Raw genomic sequence first — 25,615 nt, 5'->3', positions numbered from 1 at the left:
CGTTTCACCGTTGATCGAGAAGTGGTCTTAACTATTTTAGTTTTTGTTTTAAAGTTTCTTTTCTTATTTTGTCGTGTCAACTTTCATCTATTTATTTTTCTTCTCCCTGCACTGAAGGTTGCTGAGACGAGGTCTCGGCCGAAATTTTTGTATTTTCCTCTTTCGTTTACTTTCTGGGATTGAAATTGTTTTCCTTCTGTGTCATAAGTTTCTTGTTTTGTTATGCTGACCTAGTGTGGTCTCATATATTATTTTGTAAAGATAATTCAAAATTATACGAAGAGCTATATATTTTTATGATAATTTCTTAGTAAAAATATGAGATAATAAATAATCATTATTTAGCAATCCTGATTGGCTACTTCAAATTCCAATTTTGGAATCAATTTCAATGGAGATTCTTTAAAATTAACAAAAGCTACGTATATTAGGTCAGCTGAGTCCTTCAAACTTCTCAAATAAAAATCAACAAAAGAAATGTATTTTATATTTTGCACGATAGAGTTCACAATTAAACAAATTACCTTTGGTTTTTATCATTCGACACATCAAGGATTTTTTTCCCTTTCTTGTAATCAGATGCAAAAATGGAATAAAAACGAAATTATTGAAATTAAAAGAACTAACTACCCACTGATTTTGGGTTGGAAAAATTTTCCAACTATCCATTGATAGTCGGAATGAAAAATCGAAGAAAAATATCAAAAGAAACTGACGAGATTAGGCCGATATAAAGAAAAGAAAATAGCAGATATTGCTATCCCGCCAAGTACTTAATTGAAAAGAACAAAACCCAAAGAACTGAAATGAGGAAAACGCAAAATGACGAAAAATGACGAAAACATGAGGCGCGTTTTGAAAAAAAGCCCAAATTTTGTAAACAAAGCTCAATTACTGAATAAACCAGCAATGGATGAAAAAAATCAGAAGTGTAGAAATACTTTCTATGATTCATTTGCAGTGGACAGACACTTTGAATAAGTTTTGTTTGTGGTTTTAAGATGCCACCGTAATTGCTTATAGTGACTTATACAGTTTTTTTTATCGTTCAAAACTTTATTCCTCTTAATTAAGCACTGAAGATGGATTATGAACACTGGTCCGAAATATCGACAGCTTTCTCTTTATTATGTTGGCAAAATTCTGTTGGCAAAATTCTGACAAAATTCTGTCATTTTTGAAGGTCATTTCTTTACAGAAAAATTGTTGTTATAGTCATAACTTCTAATGAACGCAATCTACAAAGGGCATTATATAATTATGAAACAATATGCATATTCGGCTATGTTTTATTTCTTAGCTTATCTAGTTTTAGTATTTACCCCTGTTCAGAGACTTTGAAGAAGCGATCTCTTAACCCGTAAAGACGGTTTTTTTTTGTCAGTAAAATAATGTCATTTAACTTTTTCCAAGTCAAGGAAACGCGGTCCAGTTGGTTTGATTTAATTTGATTAAAATGATGGTTTGAATACAGCAACGTTTACTTAGCTCTAGACCACTATCTTATAGTTATAATTACAATTACATTTTAATTTGAGAGGAAACATTTTAAGAATTTAGAAGAGCATGATTTGAAAATTGATAAAAACAAAATTTGAAATTTGAGAATATGATTTTTTCACTTGAGAGGACAAATTTTGGGAAATTAGTCAACAGATTTTAAGAAACTAGAGAGAATTACGAAACGTTTGATTCCTTTGTATTTTGGGTTTTCTAATAGAAAGCTTAACCCTACCCGCTTCCTTCATACCTCGTAGGCGTTGTTGTTTATAGTAACACTCCACGGGCGCCCATAAGGGGGGAGGAATAGAAAATAGAATAGAAAACGCCATAAAAAATGTCATTTTTCGCAAATTTGTGATGCAAAGTTATTTTATCCCACGAAGGCCCAAAGAGCCATTAAACTCACATTCTGAGATATCTAACCCCCTTAGATAAGCCCTAAGCCCAATAAAAAATCTTTCAGTTTATAATAACATAGAGTGAAATGTTTGTCTGACTCTTAAAAACGTAACAAAAATGGATACAAACAAAATTTTAAGCATTTTTTTTTAGGTTTTTGGTCTAACCTATTGCAACTCAGACAACAGATTTTGAAAATATAGGAATAAAAACTGAAAACTGGGAAGATACTTAAAAAATCTAAATATTTCAGGAACTTAAAAAACTAAATTCAAAATTTATAAATAATTTGAAAAGAATTCTTAGTTTTTATTATTGTGTGAGGAATAAACAATTTTTGAATGACCTTTTTTACAGCCTAAGAAATAGTATTACCATGGTATCTAGACTTAAACAAAGATACTGACTATTAAGCGTTGTAAATGATTTCACCGTATAAAATCAGCCATTGCTGGTTTTGAATCTGAAGCAACTTACGCATTTCTGTTTTTTCAAGGTATAAATTATATCCAAGACGACAACCTCTATAAAATAAACAACCTCCTCCTCCTAGATTTTTTCTCAGTTTTTCGTATTTTTTTACATATTAAAAAAACAATTTAAAATTTTTTTCTTATTTTTTTAAATATTAAATGTAGTCCTTCTTTTTACCTGGGAAACAGTCCTGGGTGTGAAATCAGACTTCAAATCTGCTGGATCTTTACTCCAATAATGTGTATGAGCAACTTCAAGTAGTTGAAAAGTAGATGCTATTCCTCCAGGAGTATGATTATTATAACTGACTTCCAAACCAGCTGCACAGCCCTGTATCAGCTTTAGCATTCCCTTCCAAACCGGACGACTGACACACTAATGAAGAAATAGATTAATTTTGGCCGTATTTTATTTCATTTTCAAGGACGCCAAGTATATCTTCTTTTTGAACTAAATGGAAGGCACAAAAAGAGGGTAATTACTAACAAAAAAAAAAACAGTAAAAAAAATATATATCGAATCCAAATCCAAAATTCTCATAAAAAAAAATAATAAAAAAATGGCCAATTAAAAAACCAAATGGAAAGGGACAAATAAATGGACCATAAAACGAAAATGGATAGGGATAAAAAAAAATGCGGACACTATTTTAGAAGAAGACATTAAAAACAATAAAAATAAATGTAAAACATTTCAAATTCTAATCCACAATTCTTCTCAAAGCAAATCAAAATAATTAAAGAAGAATAACAAACTAATATGGAAATAAATATGGAAAGGAAACAAACAAGAGCTAACTATTTTGTTTAAAAAACGATGAAAATTATACAAAATAAACACAAAATATTTCAAATTCAAATCAAGAATTATTTTTTTCTTCTTTCCTTTCTATTTGAAGTAATATTAACGGAAAATGTAAATTTTTTTTTCCTTTTCTTTACTAATAAGAGAGACCTAAGGAGTTACCTCTCTGTCTCCTTTGTATACAATTTATGTATAGCGTTCTTGTACAATAAAATAAAATTTCCAAAGAAAAAAAGATAACAATAAAATGAAAATTATCTCACAATTAACAAACCAATAAAAATGTAACATAAATCAACTTATAGACGAATATCTTTTACATTTAGAAGAGCAGCAAAACTGGGCATTGCACTCTATCTAGGATAGTGCAGTCCATCCTGTTATGATACCTGTTGTGATGTTTTATTATTGTAATAATAAGAAAAAAACATTTACTAGCCTAGGCAGAAAAAACGACAACAGTGTAGCAATTTCGTGAGAATCGGAGAAAAACATTTCACCCCCTCCCCAAAAACACAAAATTTGAAGTCATCTTAACATCCGTCTGCCAAACAAGACTTTTCGTGAAAGGTTCAACCTAATCCCAAAGCCAAAAATTGATCAATAATATTTGCGCATTTGTATCTCGCTTCACCCCTCTCACCACCCCCACCAAAACAATACTGAAAGTGAAAACTCAATCCTCCAGCCGCGACAGAAAAACAATGTGGACTCGCCAAAACTATGCATAAGACTAATTACATTTTCAATAAAATCTACCAACAATATAATGAGGAATAGTCGCTTGGCTTCAGGCTCCAAGCACCTGTTTTATAACATCTCACAACTGTTTTTAATAGGAGAAATACTTTTTAACTGGGAATTATCAGACATCATCAATTGTGCGGTAGATATTTTTATGTAAAAATGGAATAATAAAACACATTTTGACTACATTTTGGATAAACTTTATAATCAGTTAGTGATGCCAGATAAACTTTAAAATGCTAAAAATGCCACACTTAATTAGAATTTTCGCGCAAATTTAAAAATCTCATGGTATAGCTTATTCAAAAGTGTTCTAAAGCTACTAAAAGAAAATTCTTTTGTTTAAAAACAAACTGAAAGCATCAAATTATTAAGAATATATAAATAACATGAATAAATGATAAGATGAAGTATTATGATAGAAAATCAATAAACAGTTGAAAAACATGAATGAATAATAACAATATAAAATTCAAAACTTAAAAACACAAAAGAAACCTGAATAAGTCCTCGCTTATTCTATATTCGTTTTTACAAATAAATGCTTCAACTCCTATGGCAGGTAATTTCATTCCTCCTGGATCATTCCTAATGCTTAAAACTTTTAAAAAGTGTTGAGTAGTCGACTCATAATTATCTCGAAGTTCTACTATGATCTGGCGAGGGTCTTCGAACTTGTTCTCTCCGCAAGTACCTCTTAAGCTCAGGTTCAAAACCTTTAATTACGAAGCGAGAACTTAGTCTTTGCACATCGTGTCCAAAAAAAATTTGTCACGATAAGTGTCAACAAGAATTCTGTGTAGTTAAGGTGCAGACTACTTAAAACAAAATATCAAACAGTTCGTGGTAACGAACTGTGAGTAAGGAGTGACCCGGCTCAATGGTAACCGAAACTCTAGAAAACGGGATTTTGATACCAATTGATACAGCAAAAGAATCAAATTTTAATGCTGATTTCAAATATATAAGTATCTTCAAGTTTAGTCCTACCCATCAAAAGTAACACGCCTGAGAAAATTTGGCTGATTTTCTAAAAAAAGGAGGAAAGACCCCATAAAAGTTATAGAACCTTAATGAAAATCACACCATCATATTCAGCGGATCAGAGAACCCTACTGTAGAGGTTTCAAGCTCCTATCTACAAAAATGTGGAATTTTGCATTTTTGCCAAAAGAAAGATCACAGATGCATGTTTATTTGTTTTTTTGTTGTTTTTTTTTCCCCAGGGGTGATCGTATCGACCCAGTGGTCCTAGAATATCGTGGGAGGGCTCATTGGAATGGAAATTATATGGGAGGATCTCTCCATGTAGCCATTTTTCAGTGGGCCAAGGAACATTGCTATGGAGGGCATACCGGATTTCCCAGCATCATCCACAAAGCTCAGAAATTAAATATAAAAAAAAGTTTTTCAACTGAAAGTAAGGAGCCCAATTAAAACTTAAAATGAACAGAAAATATTGCGCATTTGATTGGGTTCAGCCCATAGTCGATACCTCACTCTTAAGTCAAAGATTGTTAACTTTTCATGATGAGCTATTTATTCTCAACAGTGACCTATGTGGTTAAAGGGTCATGCTTAAAGAATTATGAACAAAATTTGACCCATTAGCTTACATAGTATGTATTGACTACGGGGCGAAGCCCCTAACATACCTATTAAAAATATCATGAGTATAGAAGTTCGTTACGTGGTTGGGTCGGGGGTTGCGTGGAGGTAGTACGGATAAATACGTTCGGGAGTAATCTTTCACAAGTTTGGAGGATGCCATTTAACTAAATAAAAGTGGGATTAAGGGACAAATTTCGTTTTAATGATTTATGCACGGTGCGCCAGAATTATAACCAGCATTAATTCAAAAATGATCAGAAATTAAATTTTAAAAAACAAATTTTTTCAACTGAAAGTAAGGAAGCAACATTAGAACTTAAAATGAACAGAAATTATTCCGTATATGAAAGGGGTTCTCCCCCAAGTCAATACCTCGCTCTTTACGCTACAAGTTTGATTTAGTGCTTTCAAAAGAGCTATTCTATTAAACAATAAAAACTTATAACGAGCGCTTTGTGAGGCATTTCATATGCGGAGATTTATGTTCGAATTAAATTTTAACGTGTTACACTTTTAACGTCAAAAGAGCTTGTTTGTGTTATTGTACAATAAGGTGGCCAGAAGCACTCTATTTGGCACAATATGAATTAATTGTTTTTGGCACAATTTGGCACTGAATTAATAAATTAAAAACTTGTTTGTACTATAGTGAAAAACCATGCACTGAAATTAAAGACTATTTAATTACTTACACTTGCCTTATCATTTTATATTTCTTGTACGGAGAAGTACTAACGCCATTTTATAAGAAATGCGAGAACTTTTTCAATGCTGACTATAAATACTATGAAGTTTATTAATGTTTAGTATGTACTCTTATCAAAGGAACTACGAGCCTGAGTAATAATGTTGACTTGGATTCTCATGCATAATCAGAAAGGAGAAAACATGACCACCTAAGAAATCATATAGAATAATTATACATTTTGAAAACTCACACCGTCAGGAAATAGATTAGTTGTTTGTAGGTACAAATAAAACCATCAAAAGTTGTGTACAAAACATCACTAACAAGCTTGCGCAGTAAGTCTCAAATGAACAAAACAAAAAAAAACTAAAACAAGGAAGAGGGAAAGAGAAAGAACTACAAAAGCAAAATAGATAACAGATCATAAGGAAGGTAAGTTAAAAAAAATGTATTTTACTCTCACGTTTTTTTTCAGAGTCCTTGGTTTCCTCGTATTCTATAGCTGTCTTAAGAAGTATTAAGAGACAAGCAGGTTCTATTGTCCTGATGGAAAACTTGCCTAATACAAATACTAATTAAGCAAAAAAACTACTGAAACAGTAACATCAGTCAAAAGATTGTAATATTTTTCTTAATGCTCATTAATTTAATAATATATTTATGCCTAAATGGACAATATTTATGAGCTCAGTGAGTACTCTATCAAATTAACCTTTTTATAGCTAACTTTTGAGTACTTGTCAAGTACTCCATGTGTATTTCCATTTATTCTCCTGGGCCACAATATAATACAGATTTGAAAGAATAAAAGCAGATTATAGAAGTGAAATTGAAACATAACAAGAACCCAACAGATATTAAGTAAGGATGAAAACATAAAAAGGATAGAAAAGTGGGACACGGAGCTCTTAGAGCAAAAAAAAACCTATTTCGATTGTTTAATTTTCCTACATGCCACAAAAAATAGGATTTCCCAAACATAGAAATTAAAACGTTGTCTTAAAGCCTAATCTTAAATAAAATATCATAAATGTTACGTTAGATTAAAACAGAAGCAAATTTTATGTTAAATTTGAAACTTTACAGTATATTAAAATGTAATTTAAAAATGGAAGAAAGTGCTTAATTATGATGCAATAGACACCTTCTTCTAAGTTCTGATTAATCGTGATTAATATATCTAAGAAAAAGTTAGGACTCACAATATCACCAACCAAATCGTCTGGTCCAACTTTTTGCTCCAGCCCTCTATTTATTCTGCTTGCCACCAAAGCTCGTAGATTTTCGTCTTCTAAAAGCTTTTTCACCCTAGTATACCTGAGCCATCCAACCCCTTCACCATCCAGTACTTGATTGATGACTTCCTTAATAAATGTTTGATTTTCTAAGGATATCATCTGTTTTTGGTCAGTTATAGGTTCCTCCTCCCTGTTGGCCACTGGTTTGTGAATGGTTGTATGACGGATTAAATGAGAGCGTTCAACGAGGCTCCTCCTAACAGGAAACGGACCTGGTTTTATACAACTTTCCCGCTGTGTATTCGTGGGTGAAGGCAAGTCTCGAGAGTCAGCTCGCTTCACGTTCTTTACACCTAAAAACATCATCAATATTAGATGAGACCTAGTAATATAATAGGTAACATATTGAGGCTCCACATTAAACTAAACCTAAAAACTACATAATTACTATTGTTTAATGAATGTTGATGGGCTTGTACTAATTATATTAACAATTTTGTGAAATGTGACTAGGTGTATAAAAATAGGATATATTTATAATAGCTTTATTGTGACCGAATCACTAGTGAAAGTCATATAGAATAATTCTCAAGTCGAGAGAAAGAGTGTGAAAATGTCTATATATATATATATATATATATATATATATATATATATATATATATATATATATATATATATATATCACTATATATCCACATATATACACAGCATAGCATGGATACTATATATACATATATCGTAAATAGTTTCTGAAACAACACAAGCTGTACGCGATGATACGTGAAAAACGAAAAAAAAGAAGAAAAATGACAAAACCAAAGGAAGGTAATTTTCAAACAGTAAATAAGCGAAAAATAAAGCAGATATTTGGAAAAGACCTCCGTTAAGAGACCTTGCTAAGTTCCCCACTAAAACGGCAAAGAACCTATGCTTTTTATTTATTCAATGGCTGAAAATTATCCACGCTTGTTTTTGTCTTTTTAGTTTCTTCATTTCTTCCATTCTTTGTTGTTTTCGTAATGACTACATTTACTACAATACTACATTTACTTTGTAACTCCATTTGTAAACTACACTTACTTCGCAAAGGCTACATTAGCTCAACCACCATTGTGGATCAATCTAGATAAATAATCTTGATAATAAATTACGAAAATAAAGCGATAATAAATTAAAAATTTAATATGGACATATAAGAGTTGGGCTATATTTCTTTTCTAAATTGTAATAATAATAAAATTGTAAAATGTATAAAATTGTAAGTTGAGCTGAATACGATGGGTAATTAGCCAACGAAATCAGGAGGAGAATCAAATAAGCGACATCAGCTTTAACAAGCTGAAACTAGTGCAGCGCAGCAGTAAATGCTTTATGTGATAGAAGCTTTGCTGTCTGAGCAGCAACGTGGTGTTCATCCTCCTTTATGCTAGCAAGTGGTTGAATCTAAACCTCCAAATGGAGAAACGTGTCTTAGCCTTCCAAAACATGAACATATAGTGCAAGAGTCCTGAACATATAGTTATAAGAGAAGGTTACCTACTTAGAAGTTCACGGGCAAACCGGTCTGCCATTAGTAACTGTAATTAAGAAACTTAGGAGATGAATGTACTTTGGCCACGTTCTTCTTGTGACGGGATCGTCTCCCAAATATAGTGTATGAGTGGCACCCTGTGAGGAGAAGAAAGAAGGTTAACAAGGACACTCCCTACAGCGGCAGTATGACCAGGACCTGAGAAGTGCAAAAGTGTCTCTTCAACCACGGTGGGAATATGTGACGGTTGCAGCTCAGCTCCGAGACTTCTTGCAAGGTTTCGTGGACCCCAAATATACCATCCTAGTTCTGGAAGAACTAGGGTCGAAGCTAAAGCCTTAGGGCCTTGAAAAAAATCGAAAGTTTTTTTGCGGATTTTTGAAGAAGGTTTCAAGACATTGAGATCTAAATATGAGGGGGGTAGCTCATTATTGCTCACTCGCTAACGTGGATGAATTATAAGACAATGGAACACAAAAATATATCCTACATTAAATTATTTTAGTGTGCTAAAAATACTTTTATAGTGCTATTAAAAGATAGACTTTATGAATAAATATAGTTATCCCAAGAAGGTCCGTAGAGTCCGAAGTGCTAGTGTCTAGTTGGAATTTTTCCAGATATATTCTCCGAGGTTCAAGAGTAAAAAGAAAAGTTAGACTTGATATCCCTGCAAAAAAAAAATCGATGATACCTTCCTATCTACCATTTAAAAGAAACGAAGGAGCAATTTAAGTGAAACTTTACTTTTTGTGAAATATTACCTAATAAACATTTTTTCTTAGGCCTGTGACAACCCTGCCTTTAATTCTAGACCAAATACTTTGCCTCTTACTAAATTTTACCATTTGTACGATAAAGAGAGCAAAAAAATAGCATATCTTACCTAAGAGATCTCCAAAGACGTTAGTTGTTTGGGTGGCAAGCTCATTCAATTCCGTTCCAACATTAGAGAAAAATTCTTTCCCAGCCAGAGCAATTGCCTCAGGACGAGGACTTTTAGGTGGTTCTAATTTAACTTTTTCATCCACATTTTCAGGAATTTGAGTCCTGGAAATATTTAAAGGAGACGGTATATTCACAACATTTCCTTCAATCTTACTTAATTTGGTGGTTTGATCAACAAGAAAAGGATTAGTTGGAGGAAAATCAGGAAGGAAGGGATTTGTGGGGACAGGAGGTGCAGACTTTGGTAGTTGATCATTGAAAGAAGACACAGTATCAGTTTCAATCCTTAAATTTTTCCGCTGTTCTGGCAAAACTACAGTGTTGTTCGAGTTGGTGCTAGAAGTCAAGGAGCTTACTGAACCAACGGAGCCTAAAGAACCGATAGACAGCGATCCAATTGAACCAAAAGAGCCAAGAGACTTCACAGCTTGAGTACGGCTAGCAACAGCAGCATCTTTAGCAGAGCTTAGCGCCTAAAATAGATGTCATTTCAAACAGCGTAAATATTATACAATAAATAAATAATTATTCATTTTCACTCATGCTGAGACCAATAAAGGATGCATAATAAAAACAAATAATTGAAAATAGTCAAATTATAAAAAAAGTTAAGGATTGCTTATAATAGAGTAACTACCTCGTTCAAAAGCAAGCCTTTAAAAACTACTATGCTTTTCAATCGGCTGTAAAGCAATACTACTGCTTTCGTAGTTTTCTTTAGAAATTGATGATCAGTGGTCAATAGCTCATAAACAGCATAAATTTTCGAAAACAATTTCAGCTATGGAACTAGTAAAGCAAGAAGATAAATCATCAGAACTTTACAAATTTCAAGTGATTTTCCTCTATTTTATTTTTTTTTTTTTAGTTACTATATAAAAACGAAAAAAAACTGCTCCAGTTCTAAAAAAAACATTTCTACAAAAAAGCCTTCAAAATTTTCTAAATGGTTTAAATCGCATTGTTTGAGAATTTTCCCTCGCGTGTACCCCCAGTCCTCGATTATGCCTGTCCTGTTTGGTATCCTAGCATCTCCAAAGGATTGTCAGACAACAGGATTGTCGAAAGGATTGTCAAACAACAGACACAGTCCTAAAAGATATCCACGAGTTATCTTCAATGAAAGTAATGTACCTAATATCTCCCCTCCTCGGGGAGCCAATCCTGAAATCCTTAAGGAAAAGGGAGTAAAAAGTTCTTTTATTTCGCCAACACTGCCCTTCATAGCCCTAAGAAAATTTCCCTTTTGTCTAGGCAGTTCCCTCCCCCTTCTTCCTTTGACCCTGCCATCCTCGGTCTGCTTCAACAAAATCCTCATTTTTGCCCCAATGAAATTTTTCACTGAAAGATCTATATCTTTCAGGCCATACAGTTTTAATGTTTTAGAAGTGAATCTACTCACAATATTAAGTTTCCCAAAATTAGATGGACACTTTAGTCAAAAGACTAAAGCGCCCTTCTATTTTCTTTCAGTCTATATCCTTTTAATTCAGCAAATTCTATTTTTTTTGACATTTTGATAACCTTTTTTGTATTTTATATTTTTTTCCCCTGACCAGCTTTATTGAATTTTTTTTTCTGTGTTTATTGACCATAAAATGCAAATTCGGTCGTTTTGGGCTTGCGATAGCCATTTTTTAAAAATAGATCTTAATTCCTAGCTCATTCTGGGCTTGGGCTCAGATTAAGACACAAAAAATACCTGGCTCCAGTCCACCTCATGGGTGGGGGAAGGGAAGAGAATTGGATTCTGCAGAATTTTATGTTCAGCATGTGTACAGAGGTGTTGGCAAACCTCGACCAAAATTGATTTGGAACAAAAACTAGTCTTCTAGTTTTACAAAAGGAGGTTCTTCGAGTTTAAGATAATGTGATGAAAGGTAAGAGCTAATGTACTAATCATGGCTTTTGGAGGCCTCTGTCTAAGCCAATCCCTGTCAGGGGTAGGGGTTTATAAATTCTAATTACCAGGATGTAGTGTCATATGTCATACATAAGTAACATATCTAGTTCCTTTTACACTTTCAAGAGTTCCTGAGCAAATCAATATCAGTGAGGAGGAGGAAGGGGTTCTCTAAATCATTGCCATCAGAGTATATACCAGAAGGAGAAGTTTTATCCTAACAAAACTTGGAGTGCCCTAATACCTAGGCTCTTTGTTGTTCGTTTCCAAAGTCATCATTTCATTCTTTCTCTATGGGACGGGGCGTAAGAGTTTCAAAAGTCTCTTGGCAGTGTAATGGAAAGGTGCACTGGCAGAATTCAAGTAAAACAGATCAATTGCTACAATTATGGCTTCAGGATTCTGAGCTCGATCTGATCTTATCAATGGAAGGACTGCATTCTTGTCATTTACGTTGTCAAAAGGACTTACCGGATATCAATTAAGTGTCGTTTGGGTTATGAGCTAGGGTTTTAGCTCCATCATTGGGAGTGGGGAGTTCAATCTGATATCCTATTAAGAATTTGCTACTAGAGTCAAATGCAACATGAGCTTTTAAGTCTTAATTCGTTGCTTGGTACCTCATATCTATATACCCTTATATCTCATATACCTATATCCATATACCCTTGGTACCTCATATCTCATATCTTAGTACCCTAATATCTATAAGCCAACAGTTTTATGGGTGATCCCCTTTGGAGAAGAGCCATTGTCGTCCCTGCAGTTTTGATTATATGCAACTTTAATCTTCAAATATTACCAACCATAGACAAATAATAAGATACCGAAGTTGAGCAAATTCTTCTTTAAACATTCTACTATCATCTAACATCACACAGAAAACAATGGTGGCGATACAATATTATGATATTACTAATGAGGTTGATGATATTTAGTAAGTATAGCATGATAGTGGCTTTTAAAATATATTTTTTTTTAAATTCTGGCAAAGAGCGAAATTGAAAATCAAAATGAAGGAAAACTATTGCTTCCTAGTTTATGCAACATATATCTGCAAAACTAGTTCAAATAAACTGACCCAAGATGTTTCCCTATGCTTATAGAATATTAACTATTCTTTTTAATTTTCAACTTCGTTGTTTACATCCATCAGAAAAACTTTTTTTTCAAAATAGTTTTTGTTTGTTTTTATATTTTTAAATATACGCAATGAACCTTCCAAAAATATCCTTTCCTAACTTACGCAAAGAAACTAATGAAGTTACCACAAGTTTCTGTTAGTATAGTGCATCGAGTATAGTTTTACTTGTACTTCCTCACAAGAAAAAAAAATCTTATTTTTTTTACATATACAGTTCAAGGGGTATACTGCCATTAGTATCTTTGAGGGGTTGCAGATACAAAAAAAAATTAAATTATTTATAAATTATTGCCCTACATGAAATACATGTGCAGATATTTTACAAAACTGAAAGACATTAAAAGAAATTTAGATGTAGCTTTAATACAATTTATAGAAATTCGTGTCATTACTGTTACAAGTTTTCTGCAGTCATCTGCATATACTTTGTTATGAGTTATATCCTCATAAAAAAAGTGTACTTTCGTTATATTCAATGCTGTTATGACAAATATAAGAGTAAATCTCAAAATTCGTCCAATTCAAGGGTGGGGGGAGTGCCTCCTCCCTACTACCATAAATGGCAGACCACTATGTGACGTCAAAACTAGTGTCCAACTCATACACGCCTTGATAGGACGGGGGAAGTAAAACTCTAATTGAAAACTTCGCTTGGTTACACATTTTGGCGCTCCTATAATCTCCCAGTGCCCCACAGGAATACAAAAATTATAATTCTTTAATATGTAAATTTAGGATGCATACCTTGAAAAAACCTTTTTTGCTAGCAGCAGTGGCAGTTTTGGTGAAATCTGCTAAAGGAGAACTTTTGGCAACACTGCTTAGATCTTCAATTGTAAATTTTGACGCTTCTTGAACAATTCTTCCGGCATCTCCAGCGGCTTTTCTTCCTTGCATTGTAAACTGGAATAACGAGATTAAATATCCAACTATAAAAATACAAATAAAAGAAGAAAAAGAATCATTCGCATCCATTGTGTTTTTGGGCCTTCGGCGCTTAAACACTTGGAATCATGATATTAGATTTCATTCTTTTGGGCTATTTTTCGTATTTTTATAGCCTACCTAAGGTCCTCTCTTCCCATTTTCTTTTTATTTCGATTTTTTGTGCATTGAAATCTCCAATGTTGGGGCTGCCTTCTATTGACATTTTAAATTGATCAAGGGAAAAATATTTAAGGCCATCCCCCTAGGCCAATTCCCCCAGTCTTCCATTACCACGTACATTCAAAGTTCCATGACCTAAGGAGCATAGCTTCAATAGATTCAAATTGATCGGACCAGCCACCACCAGGACATAATATTTTCGTTCTTAACTTCAGTTAGTTTATCGTTGTTATTAAATCAATATTCTGCAGATTTGCGCACCTTATTTCGCCCTCTCCCCTAAATTTTTTTAGAAATATCTTTTTCAGGCTTTCTTGTTATTTCCAAAAAAACATATGATTTTTAAATGTCAATTTCTCAAATTACATAAACGCGACTCTCAAGGGCCTACTTACCGTTCGTTCAAATTTAAATGGACACCTCACTACGCACATAATGCTCAGTTTAGTTTGGTTCAATTTAATCTTGATGTCTTTGCCAATTGAAGCAAGGTAAACAATAGAGAACTTTACTTACATTTACAATTTAGGGGAATCAGAAAAAAAAATCTATTCTACGCGCTACCAATCGGCAACCAGATTACTGACGTAGTCCGACTTGATCTGTCCGCAGCAGCCTCTTCTACGAATTTTCGGCAATTCCTAATCCCAACGACGCCAGTGTCGGTGGAGGCCCAAGGATACAGACCATTCTTGAATGCCTGCCAAAAATTATTTCTTTGGCCACACATTCTTCGCTTCCAGATTGAAAGGAGGTCGCAAGTGAGGACGTTCCGGGATGGTTCCAGATGGCCGTCATAGCGTGTGTCTTAAGAATTTCTATTGCTGTTGTTTAATGCTTGTGGAAAGGGATCTTTCAGGGCAGAAAACCTTCAAACCTGAGTTTGAGATACGAGACCATCGCCTGAATCGGACTACTTGTCCCATGCAGTGATGGTTGAATACTTCCAAAGATCATACAAAATCAACTTTTAAAAACAAATTTTCATAAGCGTACAGCAAGATCGACCGAACAGTTGCCTCGCTGACGTTATCTTAACTTTTATACTTATTTCATGTCTGGTTTTTATCGATTCCTTTACGAACCAAGGCAGTAGAACTCTTTGACATCTCAATTGTTTCACTCTCTAGTTGGATATCTGGGTGGTTTAGGGCGTGTATTTTTGTGAATTTTGTTTTTGTTTTGCCTATCGTGAGGCCAGCTGTCTTCAAGGTAGAGGCCAGACATCGTGTCTGGCCTGACACCATTAAACATCTTTTGAAGCTCTGCCAACAAGCTATTCCTACGACCCTAATCGTACGTGATGTACGGGTCCTGTATGGGTAATCGGATTACTTTCACTCTGACTGACGACAAATTCTTTGTAGGTGCAAAGTGAATTTGCCATTATCCAGTCTATGAGGTAGTTGAAGATTGCTGAAAGGGGGCAGCCCTACCTAAACTCTGACTCGACGTCAAATTCTACAATTTCTCCAACAGAAGTTCAGACTAACGTAACTGTAGACGAATGGGCTCCATGGAGTAACTCAGTCAGTTCTATTGAGAAACCGTCTTCCACCGTGATCTTTCAAAGCTCAGCCCCAATGAATGAAGAAAAAGTGGCCATGAATTCGATGAAGGCGTTGACAAAAGGCAGGTGAAATTTCTCCCTCTGTAGTAGAGAAAGGGTAGGGGGGGGGGGAATAAGCTCTTGACAGCCTCTACCAGGCTTAAAAACTGCATGCTCTGGTTTTATCAGCTTGTCTCGGGCATTCTTGAGACCAGAGGCGGACTGGGAGCGAAAAGATACGGGGGCATCTGGGTTAGTCGGCCCTACCTATGACTATCTTTATAGAAGGAATTTATTGTGTTTTTTCGTGTTTAATCAGAAATGGCGTTGAATAATTAGTGGAAATTGTGCTCCACGTCATTCGCTTCGAAATTTGCACCACCAGGCAAATTAGTACTACATACTAAGAAAGAAGTAGGCTTACAGCAGGAAGAGGACAGATACCGCTAATCGTTTTTTGTGCTAGATCTCCCCAATGATCTGTTGCACTCGGTGTTTCTCAGGAATCACACAAAGGGAGAGCGGAATCGTATTTTAGCTCTATAAAATTGTAAGCTTTCGTTCTGCATCATAGAAATCTGGGCAAAAGAACATTCACGATATTTGTCCTCTTCAGAAGGATGTTTAACACAACTGAGAATTTTTCGAATTTCCGTCACAACACAAAATATAAATCTAGATTAGATACAAAAGAAAGAACTAACTGGACTAAAAGAGAACTACTGCAATGACAAAAGCGATGTTAAAGTCTTTGGATCTCTTTCCCCGTCTTCTGAAATCTCTTCACACTGCCAATGAATCAAGGAGCTCCCGCTCAAGTAGCATCAACATGAATGCTTCCAAGAGATCATCTGCTGACGAAAGCGTCAGCACATATTCATTGGCCAGAAAAATTGAAGTGTGAGCTGATGAGCACAGATTGAGCCTTAATAATAGCTGACCCGCGCAAACTATACAGCTGTTCAACGAACTGCAAGAACTTGAATCTCGCACATCATCCCCTCCATATTCAGCTAAAAGCTGAAGTTTATCGTCATATTCTGCACCAGGCCTATCCCGGCTATTTTTCGACCTGTGCTAACAATTTTTTCGTAAACCAAGGCAAAACTTTTCAGCTCTGACTTCAGCTTATAATGAGACACCTTCACCATCTCTGCAAAGTTTCTAAGGACCGACTTTGGCATTTCATCTCGACAAACAAGGCTGAACGTTGTGGGCTGCAAGAAATACACATCGGAAATAAGTTGTGTGTTTTCTCGAAATCTTTCTTTCAGGCTGGTTGCTATTTGGTCAATTAGTAACCTGAACATTTCCACTCGAAATAGTCTGTTTTGGATCTTCGGGTCAAGAATCTTTTGCCGTTTCTTTCGGTATGCACTTTTTCTTGGAAACGCAACAAGCTGGTAGCTGTGAGCTAATTTCAAAGTACAATGAAGGGGTCTCTAGAAGGCCCTGGACCTTTGGTACGAACTTTGAGACGTTTTCTTTGACGCTTTCGAAGGAAACGCTCTCTAGATCCTTTCTTGCTTTATCAACCATGTTCCAGGTCGTCAAAAAGTCCAGTTCTTTTGTCTGGAGATACCTTGAAATAGGGCCATTGACTTCAAATACAGCAGGAAACAAGTGAGCGGTTAGGACAGTTTTGTACTCTTTAAGCTTACTCAGCAGTGATTCCGATTCAGATGAAGTTTTGAGTCGAAAGAACTGCTGTTTTCCATCGAAGACAAAACTTGCACTGCATCTAAGTACAGGCAATCCTCACTGGAAAATGTCCAAACAAGCGACTTCTCTTTTGACCACCAACGGGTTTTCACCGACTTTCTGTAGCCTTCTCAGCTTCGACTGTCCTTTTTTTGTGTTCTCTGCTTGCTGTTGGCACAGGCCCATTTATTTGTGTGACTCAGCAAAGAAACATGAAATTATGTTCATGGTGCCAAATAGATTCTGTGCAACAATCAACAACGCAAAGGTTTAGAACTTGACTGTAGTACCGGATAAAAACCGAGTCTGGAACATGGCTTTGTGAAAAAGAAGTCCGTTAAATTCGACCCTCCTGTTAGAAAGTACCGTCAAGCGATTCCCCAGCTATACCTTCACTCTGAAGTCCATGCTCTTCGATCTTCGCTTGTAGATCTTCGTTCATACCCTTGTCGCTGGAATCTTGGGCAGGTACGACAGCAAAGAGCCGTTCGTGAATTTCTTCTTCTTTCACATATATTAGCACAATAGAAGGCTGGTCCTCAACCCCAGCGTCCTGAGTTGTGTCCATTTGGATGCTGTACCTTTTTTCGCCGATTTCGTTCACTATAGCTATCTGCATGTGTTTCAAAATGCTCCTTATCATTTTCTTGACCGTCGTCTTAGAAAGAAAAGTGACGAGTGAACCCTGACCCTTAGCTACATCTCCAGATTTTCCGATCGCATCCGTGTTCGATTTCCCTTTTCTGCTATCCTATATTATTTTTTACAGACGTTCCTTAAAAGGGACATAATATTTCGAGAACAAAGCATGACCTCAACAAATTTCCTTTGGATTATTCCCAGCGTTGTTAAAAGCTCAAGCCTCTCTTCGTTGCCATATGCTACTGTCATTTCTCTAGTTTCAAGATTAACCCAGGATTGTAAGACGGAACCAGTGGTAAGTTTCCGGTAGTAAATCGAAGCCAAGTCAAAGCTAGGATTTTCAGTCTTCTTTCGGAGTTCAGAGTGACCACATCTAATCTCGGATATTATTAAACCAGTCTATTTTTCAAGTGAAGTAATTTATCATTTCGTAATAACAATTGGCTTAGTTACAGTGACCTATGTTCCTGCTTTATGTTCATCAATAAATTCAGTGACCTTCAGTGATTATAGACTTTTCACAATTGGAGAAAAGCCATCAAACTAAGCAATACGAATATAAATTGGACATACGATACGAAATAAGCCAAAAATCTAAAATAGTTTTCGGAACAGTATAGGCATTTACGCTGCAGGAGAGAAGTAGGCAGAAGAGGTGTGAGAGAGTTGTCTGCAAGAGCCGTGGTATCCGCTGGGCTTGCCCCTTAAATTGCGGGGACAAGGTCGGCAGCCTCCAACGCTTCCCTTACTTTTCTTGTAAGTGACTTTCTGCTATTCATTTGGATTGAATTATTTCATTAGAAGGCGTTTACTGGAAAGTGGGGGGACTTAAAAAAGCCCCCTTGCGGGCAAGTCATTGTTTTGTGACTTTACTTTAAGATCTAATTACGCTTAGAACTACGATGGCTGAAAGTGAAAAAATTATTTTGAATCCGTTACTGAATTGTGTAACAAGAGCACTAACAGATGGAATAAAATTGGAGTGTATCGTAAAAGCGTGTGTTGCTTTCTATATACATGAAGATATTATAAAGGCAAAGCAAATCCTTCATACTGAGTTGAATATTACGAATCGTCTTGTTATCTACTCTAAAGATGCAGACAATATCATTGAAATATGAAAAATTCTAGTTTCAGCTGCGAAAAATAATGTGAGCATGCCAAAATTTGTCATCCTTAACCCCTGCTCGGTTCCGGTCATCGGAGATGCGGTGAATGCAACAGTTACTGCCAAAGTAAATGAGCTCTCTCGGAAGCTTGATAATTTTTTGGCCACCCAGTCTACACCAGCCACCCGTATTTGCATAAGCAGTCGAAATGCACCTGAAAAGTCCAATCCCAGACACTCGACTTAGTTTTTTTTATTGAAAAATTCCCCCAAGAATCTCACGGGCATACATGAACTACCCGATTTCAGAGATTTAGTATTTGACTATACATAGAATTTTAATCAACTTTACACATCTCCAAATAAAGTGAAGCTCGTGGTCAATTCAAAAGCTGCAGCAATGACAATCATTGAGAAAGCAAAATCTTCCAAGTCCGATCTCAAAATTACTGTTCGAGAACCCCTGCACATAGCTGTGCTTCGAAATGTCCCTGAGGATATAAACTGTGAAGGACTAAAATATCTAATTCCGAATAGTACGAAGACTGAACAGTGCGGAACATTCCGTTCTTTCAAAGCGTATTTTAATATTCTGCTTGAGCTCCAACTATTTCTGAGTTTTTTGGGGTCTATTGGCTACGAGCATGTATCTGCTGATTCTAGTAAATTGTTGAAAAGACGATGCTCTAATTGTCAAAAAATCGGTCATCTCGCTTCCCACTATACGGCTGAACCTGTATGCTCCAGGTGTGCCTCAAGTGAACATCGTTCTACGCGAGATGAACCATGCAGACAGCCAACATTCTGCGTTGAATGCCAAATTGGCAGTCACACGTGTTACAGTGTAAAATGTCCCTCAAATAGTAATCCACAAAAGATATGACTTGTGAAGCTTATGCAGATAAATGTTTATCGTGGAACATTAATGGCTCGTACGCGAATAAAATTCCAATCTTAGATGTTGTTTTTGAGCAAAATTAAGTTGTCTGTTTACAAGAATATTTCATCACAAGCCGCAGTAAAAGTATTCTTAGTTTTAAAAGTTCAGTATCGGTCTATTCAGTTTCAGCGAAGCATCTAAGTGGAAAAGAGTGACCCTCCGGTGATATTGCCACTTTCGTTTGTTAGACTCTAAGATCTAGTGTATTTAAAGTTAATGATAATTTTCTAGCGATTCTTGTTGAGGGTTGTGTTTTCATTAATGTATGTTTGCCAACAAATTACCATAATGAACGTTCGGAGCGTGCTTTTACTTATTCTAGTGATAAACTCGGACAGCGTACTAACCATAATATATCCTTAAGCCTTGAATGCATATTAGTTGGTGACTTCAATTGCGACTTGAATGAACCGCTCTTATCTAGGTCTTTACGTTCTACGTTGTTGCTTAGTATTTTTGGAGACTAGTTTGACCTCAAGTGCAAAGATTTAAATTTTACACATGTACAACCTCAATGTCCACATCAGATCTCGATCACGTTGTTACGTCCGCAAATCTCAGGATTTTGCCTGTCATGGTTGTGCTTGATTTTCAGCTGTCTGATCACTTACCAATACAGTTCTCAGCCGATATTCCTTGCCAAAGCTCAGATACACAAACGCAAACAACTTCAAAAACACCTCCTACGTCTCGCCGTGATTGGCGCAAAATTAACCCTGTTCTATTTCAAGAAGAAGCCACCAGAGTCCTTAGTAAGATCCTTGTCTCTTTCCATCTTCTCTCTGGATTGACTACTCTTTCAAGGGTGGAAACACAACTATCAGTTGACTTTTATTGCGCAGAAATTGGCCATGCCCTTCGCTGTGCTGAAAAAGCTGCCGTCCCTCTAAGTAGACCCCGTCATCCTACCCTTCCTGGCTGGTCTGAAAATCCAGAGTTAGTGGATACCCATTCTAAGTCTAAATTTTGGCTTCAACTTTGGGTTTCTTGTGGACGACCCCGTTCGGGGGTAATTCAATCCGCCTGCTCACAAAAAGAAAAGTCGCAAAGGAGCTAAAAGCTCACATAAAAAACATGATTCATATCGAATCTACACGGGACAAAATTGATGATTCTTTCCTTTTGCGTTTTCTGTCTTCTAAAAGCAACAAGTCTTTATCCACAGCTGTAATCCCTGATTCTGAAGGGTATGCATATTATGGGGTCAGAACTTTTGCTTCCTGACCCAGCCCTCAACGAAAGATACGAAGCTGAGTTAGACGACTTCTTAGATAGTTGTCCTCGAAGTGATTATCTTGTAACGGAGGGAGCTGTATGTAGGGCCATCTCTCACCTAAAACCTAAAAAATCTTTTGGGATTGAGGGGATCAGTGCACTCCATCTAAAAAGTGGTGGTCCCGCTCTCATTTGTCATGTAACCCTCCTGATGCAGATTATCCTCATTCAGGGTATTGTCCCAACCACTTTCTCAATTGGAGATCTTACACCAGTTCCTAAAAAAGGAAAAGTTACCATGCAATGCTCCTCTTTCCGTCTAATCATGGTTGCTACCACTCTCTGAAAGTTATTTGAACTTTTATTCGTAGATGAGTTTGAAAAACTGTGTTGTAGTCCACCAAGACAATTCGGTTTCAAACGCGGCATTGGTTGCGCGGAAGTACGCCATGTCGTTGCATATGCACTCCTGGATGCACACAAATCAGGAGAAAGTCTAGCGATCGGGGGCTTGGACCTGCAGAGAGTGTTTGACTCATTGATTCATGCACGTATGTTGCTAAACTCAGCTAAAAGAGGAGTGAACTCAAATATCATCCGGGCTTTCCGTGATATTTATTCTCACCTTCGCGTGCGACTCAAGCTCCCTCCCGATAAAGGCCTTCCGCCAGCCCCACGGTCAGCTTTGATACAAGTCCATAAAGGTGCCCGTCAGGGAGCAGTTCTATCCCCCAATTTCTTCAATAACTACATTATTGAACCTCAAGACAGCTGTCCTTCATCATGGATTCTCAGTTCCATTGACATCTCCCTAGTGTGCTATGCCGATGATACGCTGAATCTCAGCCGGACGCTTAACCACCTTTCCGAAATATTCTCATGTCTGCAGTCCAACTACGAGAAAGTTGGTCAGAGATTTAACTCCCAAAAGTCGGAAGTTTTGTTTTATAATTGGAAGAATAACCCTCCTACTAATATCACACTAGGTGATTGTTCAGTAAAACCAGTTGATAAAATAGTATATCTGGGGCTTCCACTAGGTTCCTCATTACAGCATACCCGTTCTCTCCTGATCTCACATCTTGAACGGCGAATATCCAGCTCCTATGCTTTGATTGTTACATCCACTCTGAGATTTAACCGTCCACTACTGGCAAGTATTTACAACGCTACCGCTCTGCCACATATATTATATGTGACCCCTTTCTGGAATTTATTGGCAAACCGTGAAAAGTCTAAAATCCGCTCATTATTTTTCCGTTTTGCAAAGTACCTACTAAAATTGCAACTTTGGACAAAAAATAGTTTTCTGATTTGGCGCTATAACCTAGCAGACCCAAATCTAGCTGTTCAGACACTTATTATCTAGCAAAAAACAAAACCAGCAATTCTAAAGCACGAGTGGGCAAGTTTGTTTGTTTAATTGTCCCTTTTATTTCCCTTTTTATTTTTTTATTTTTTTTTTTAATTTTTTTTTCTCCTTTCAAAAGTTGTTGTCTTTGTTGCTATTTTCGAAGAAGTTGTTGTTTATGTTGTAATATTTGAGTATGCTATATTTAAGTTTAAAATTTTATTAATATTTTGTATACTATTTAAGAAGTTGTTGCTTTTGTTGTTATTATTATTGTTTTGTTCCCTCTTTTCGTATTTTTGTATACTCTGTCATTGTACATTTATTGTATACGACGGGTTTTCAATATATATTATTATTATTATTATATTTGAGGTGGTGACGGCTGGAACGGATGTGACCTTATTAAATTTAATTCATGACATAGTGTCAAATTCGGAGGTAAAGAGTAGGATATAGACACGGTCACTGGCAAAGGTGGTTCACCATCATCTAGCTTCACATCCGAGTCACCACTTACAGTTTGGTTCAGATATGGTCTAGATTCCTCTGCTACTGGCTCTAATTTTTCAGAAGGCTCTAAGTATTTGACGATGTTGGCTCACCCTCTGTTGAAACTGGGTCGATGTCGTTTACTTCTTCGATATGGTTCTAAAAAATGGAATATAAGCAAAAGAACACCCAGACACACGAGCAGCCAAAGTAGGGTAAAGCTCTCAAGACTTCTTTAAAATATAGCGGGCATTGAAGCCAGGACGCTAAATCTTGGTTCAAATCCACTTTCCGACCATCCATCAACAATAAATAACCATCCATCAACTAGTATCCTAGGGTATAATGCTGGTATCTACGCCAAATCTGTACGTAGGCTTATAATAACACATCGAAAAATTTTCAAGTGGGATTTTTTGTTGAATATTATGTCGACTGCACTCCTGTAAGTAGAAAAAAAAACGGCCCAAGGCGGCCCAAAACCGACCGGCCCAGCGGGCAATTGCCCCTTTTCTCTCGACCCAGTCCACCTCTGCTTGAGACGATTGAGGATGATTATACGAAAGACCGTCATTTCGGATTCTATAACTGATATACCTCGGTATTTCGAGGAGATAACTTTGTTGGCATTTTTATGTCATGGCAGAAGCACCGAGAGCTTAAAATCTTTCAGGAATTTCTTTGTTGGCCATACGTCAACAAGCAGTTGGCATTAGAGAGGGGACGGGAGATAATTTGTACATCTTAGCTGTGATTATATACTCTCTGGGGAACTGTTTTTTTTTCATATTTTTCAATTCCCACTGAGAATCAGCTGATTTCAATTGGAGAAGGCTCATCTAGTTGGACTCCATTAATAAATTCTGGAAATCAGATAGATCCTTAGCTTTTGTGGTATTAAGAAACTCAGAAAAATGTTCGTTTCACCTTTTCAGGCGGGCTTCATTCACCTGAATAGGGCTGTCTGTTATGTCTTTCAGAGAGTCTATAGAGATGGGTAACTTACCTTTTCCTTGGGTCACCTAGTCTCCGAAGATACATCAGTATCTTGAATATTTTCCATGGTTTACGTGATAATGCTGCTTGGTGCAATTTAACCAGTAATCAGCAGAAGCCATTTTTTAACCAGTATTTAATAAGTATTTAACCAGTAGCCAGCAGAAGCCATTTTTAACCAGTATTTAACCAGTAACCAGAAGAAACGTTTTTTTTACCAGTATTTAACCAGTAACCAGCGCAAGCCATTTTTTAACCAGTATTTAACCAGTAACCAGCAGAAGCCATTTTTAACCAGTATTTAACCAGTAACCAGCAGAAACCATTTTATACCAGTATTTAACCAGTAACCAGGCAGAACCCATTTTTTAACCAGTATTTAACCAGTAACCAGCAGAACCCATTTTTTAACCAGTATTTCTCTCTGTTGCTACGATCAGAGTGTTATATAGTTTACGAGCCTGATCTAGGTGCTCTTTGGTCACACTTAGAAATAGTTTTTTCTTACCAACTAGCTTTATTGTGCTGTCCAAGATCAAGAGTATTTACTTGCTCTTGGTGTGACCAGGCACCGTTCAGCACCCTTGTGTGTCAGTATTTTCAGTTTAGACCACCGTTCCTCGATGTCCGTGTAATCAGTAAAGACTTGGAATTAGTTACTAAGCTAAACCTCGAAATCAGCTTTGAACTCAAATCTATAAAAAACTTCTATTTTTTTATTATAGTTATTATTAAGAACATCATCATTGCCCCGTCGTCTAAAATAGCACCGTGAGAAATAAAGAAAAGATTGAGAACCTAAAAAAAGTAAGAACTAGATTGCAGTGAGAAATTTTTGATAAGAATTGGGCAATTAATTATAAAAAAATGGACATTTATGAAAGCTAAGATCTCAAATTTACCTTATATTTCCCTATACAGATGAAATACACTACATATTGTAATATCACTATCTTTCTCCCAGGGCCAATTGACATTTATGGCTGGAATTTATGGTCAAATTCTTTGTTTCTTAGGAGTTTAAAACGAAAGCAGGAACCTAAATTTTATCCCATCTTGTATATCTCTTTAGAATGCCCTTTCAAATTCAATGACTATTAGCCTTCTTCCTCATTGGGTTAAATCACCTGAAGTACAATTATAAGTTTTTTTATTTTTCTCAGCTAGCGCACTTATTCGGCTATTGTGACAATTTGGCATTACAAATTAATGCTAGATGCCAGATAACGTTTATATTTTAGAATTTACATTCCTTTTTACCCTATTCTGACACATAATCTTTATTGGATAAAGCCGTACAGGCTCTTATAGCTTACTTGTTCTAGAGGAGCAAAGATAGCGATTCCCTCTTCGCTTTGTTGACGTACTTCTTGAAGACGTTCTTTTGCATGACTCCGAATCTGGAAGATATTATTCATAAACATTTGCCGAAGTCACACAAAGATTTCAACAAAAAAAGTATTAAAAACTAAGTGGGTTGGTACAGTACCAGAGACTAGGTCTTCAACGTTTCTTTTTTTC

General features: G+C 36.1%; 1 protein-coding gene across 4 annotated transcripts in view; it reads right to left on the bottom strand.

The window, feature by feature from the left end:
• Positions 1–25,615, bottom strand: part of Rab3-GEF (Rab3 GDP-GTP exchange factor) — a 231,527-nt gene that overhangs the window by 51,745 nt on the left and 154,167 nt on the right. For all 4 annotated transcript variants that reach the window (XM_089099430.1, XM_089099420.1, XM_089099424.1 and 1 more), the window contains 5 exons: positions 25,411–25,494; positions 13,738–13,896; positions 9,885–10,419; positions 7,429–7,817; positions 2,554–2,751 (listed from right to left, as the gene is read on the bottom strand). In XM_089099430.1, coding sequence (XP_088955556.1) covers positions 2,554–2,751; positions 7,429–7,817; positions 9,885–10,419; positions 13,738–13,896; positions 25,411–25,494 — 1,365 coding nt within the window. The remainder of the gene's footprint in view (positions 1–2,553; positions 2,752–7,428; positions 7,818–9,884; positions 10,420–13,737; positions 13,897–25,410; positions 25,495–25,615) is intronic.

This window comes from Artemia sp. Qi Xiang Cuo, chromosome 2 (genome assembly GCF_049724085.1).
Source record: "Artemia sp. Qi Xiang Cuo chromosome 2, ASM4972408v1, whole genome shotgun sequence".
NCBI lineage: Eukaryota > Metazoa > Arthropoda > Branchiopoda > Anostraca > Artemiidae > Artemia > Artemia sp. Qi Xiang Cuo.
Note: the sequence above shows the minus strand (reverse complement) of the source record. Positions and strands in the feature narration are given on the sequence as shown.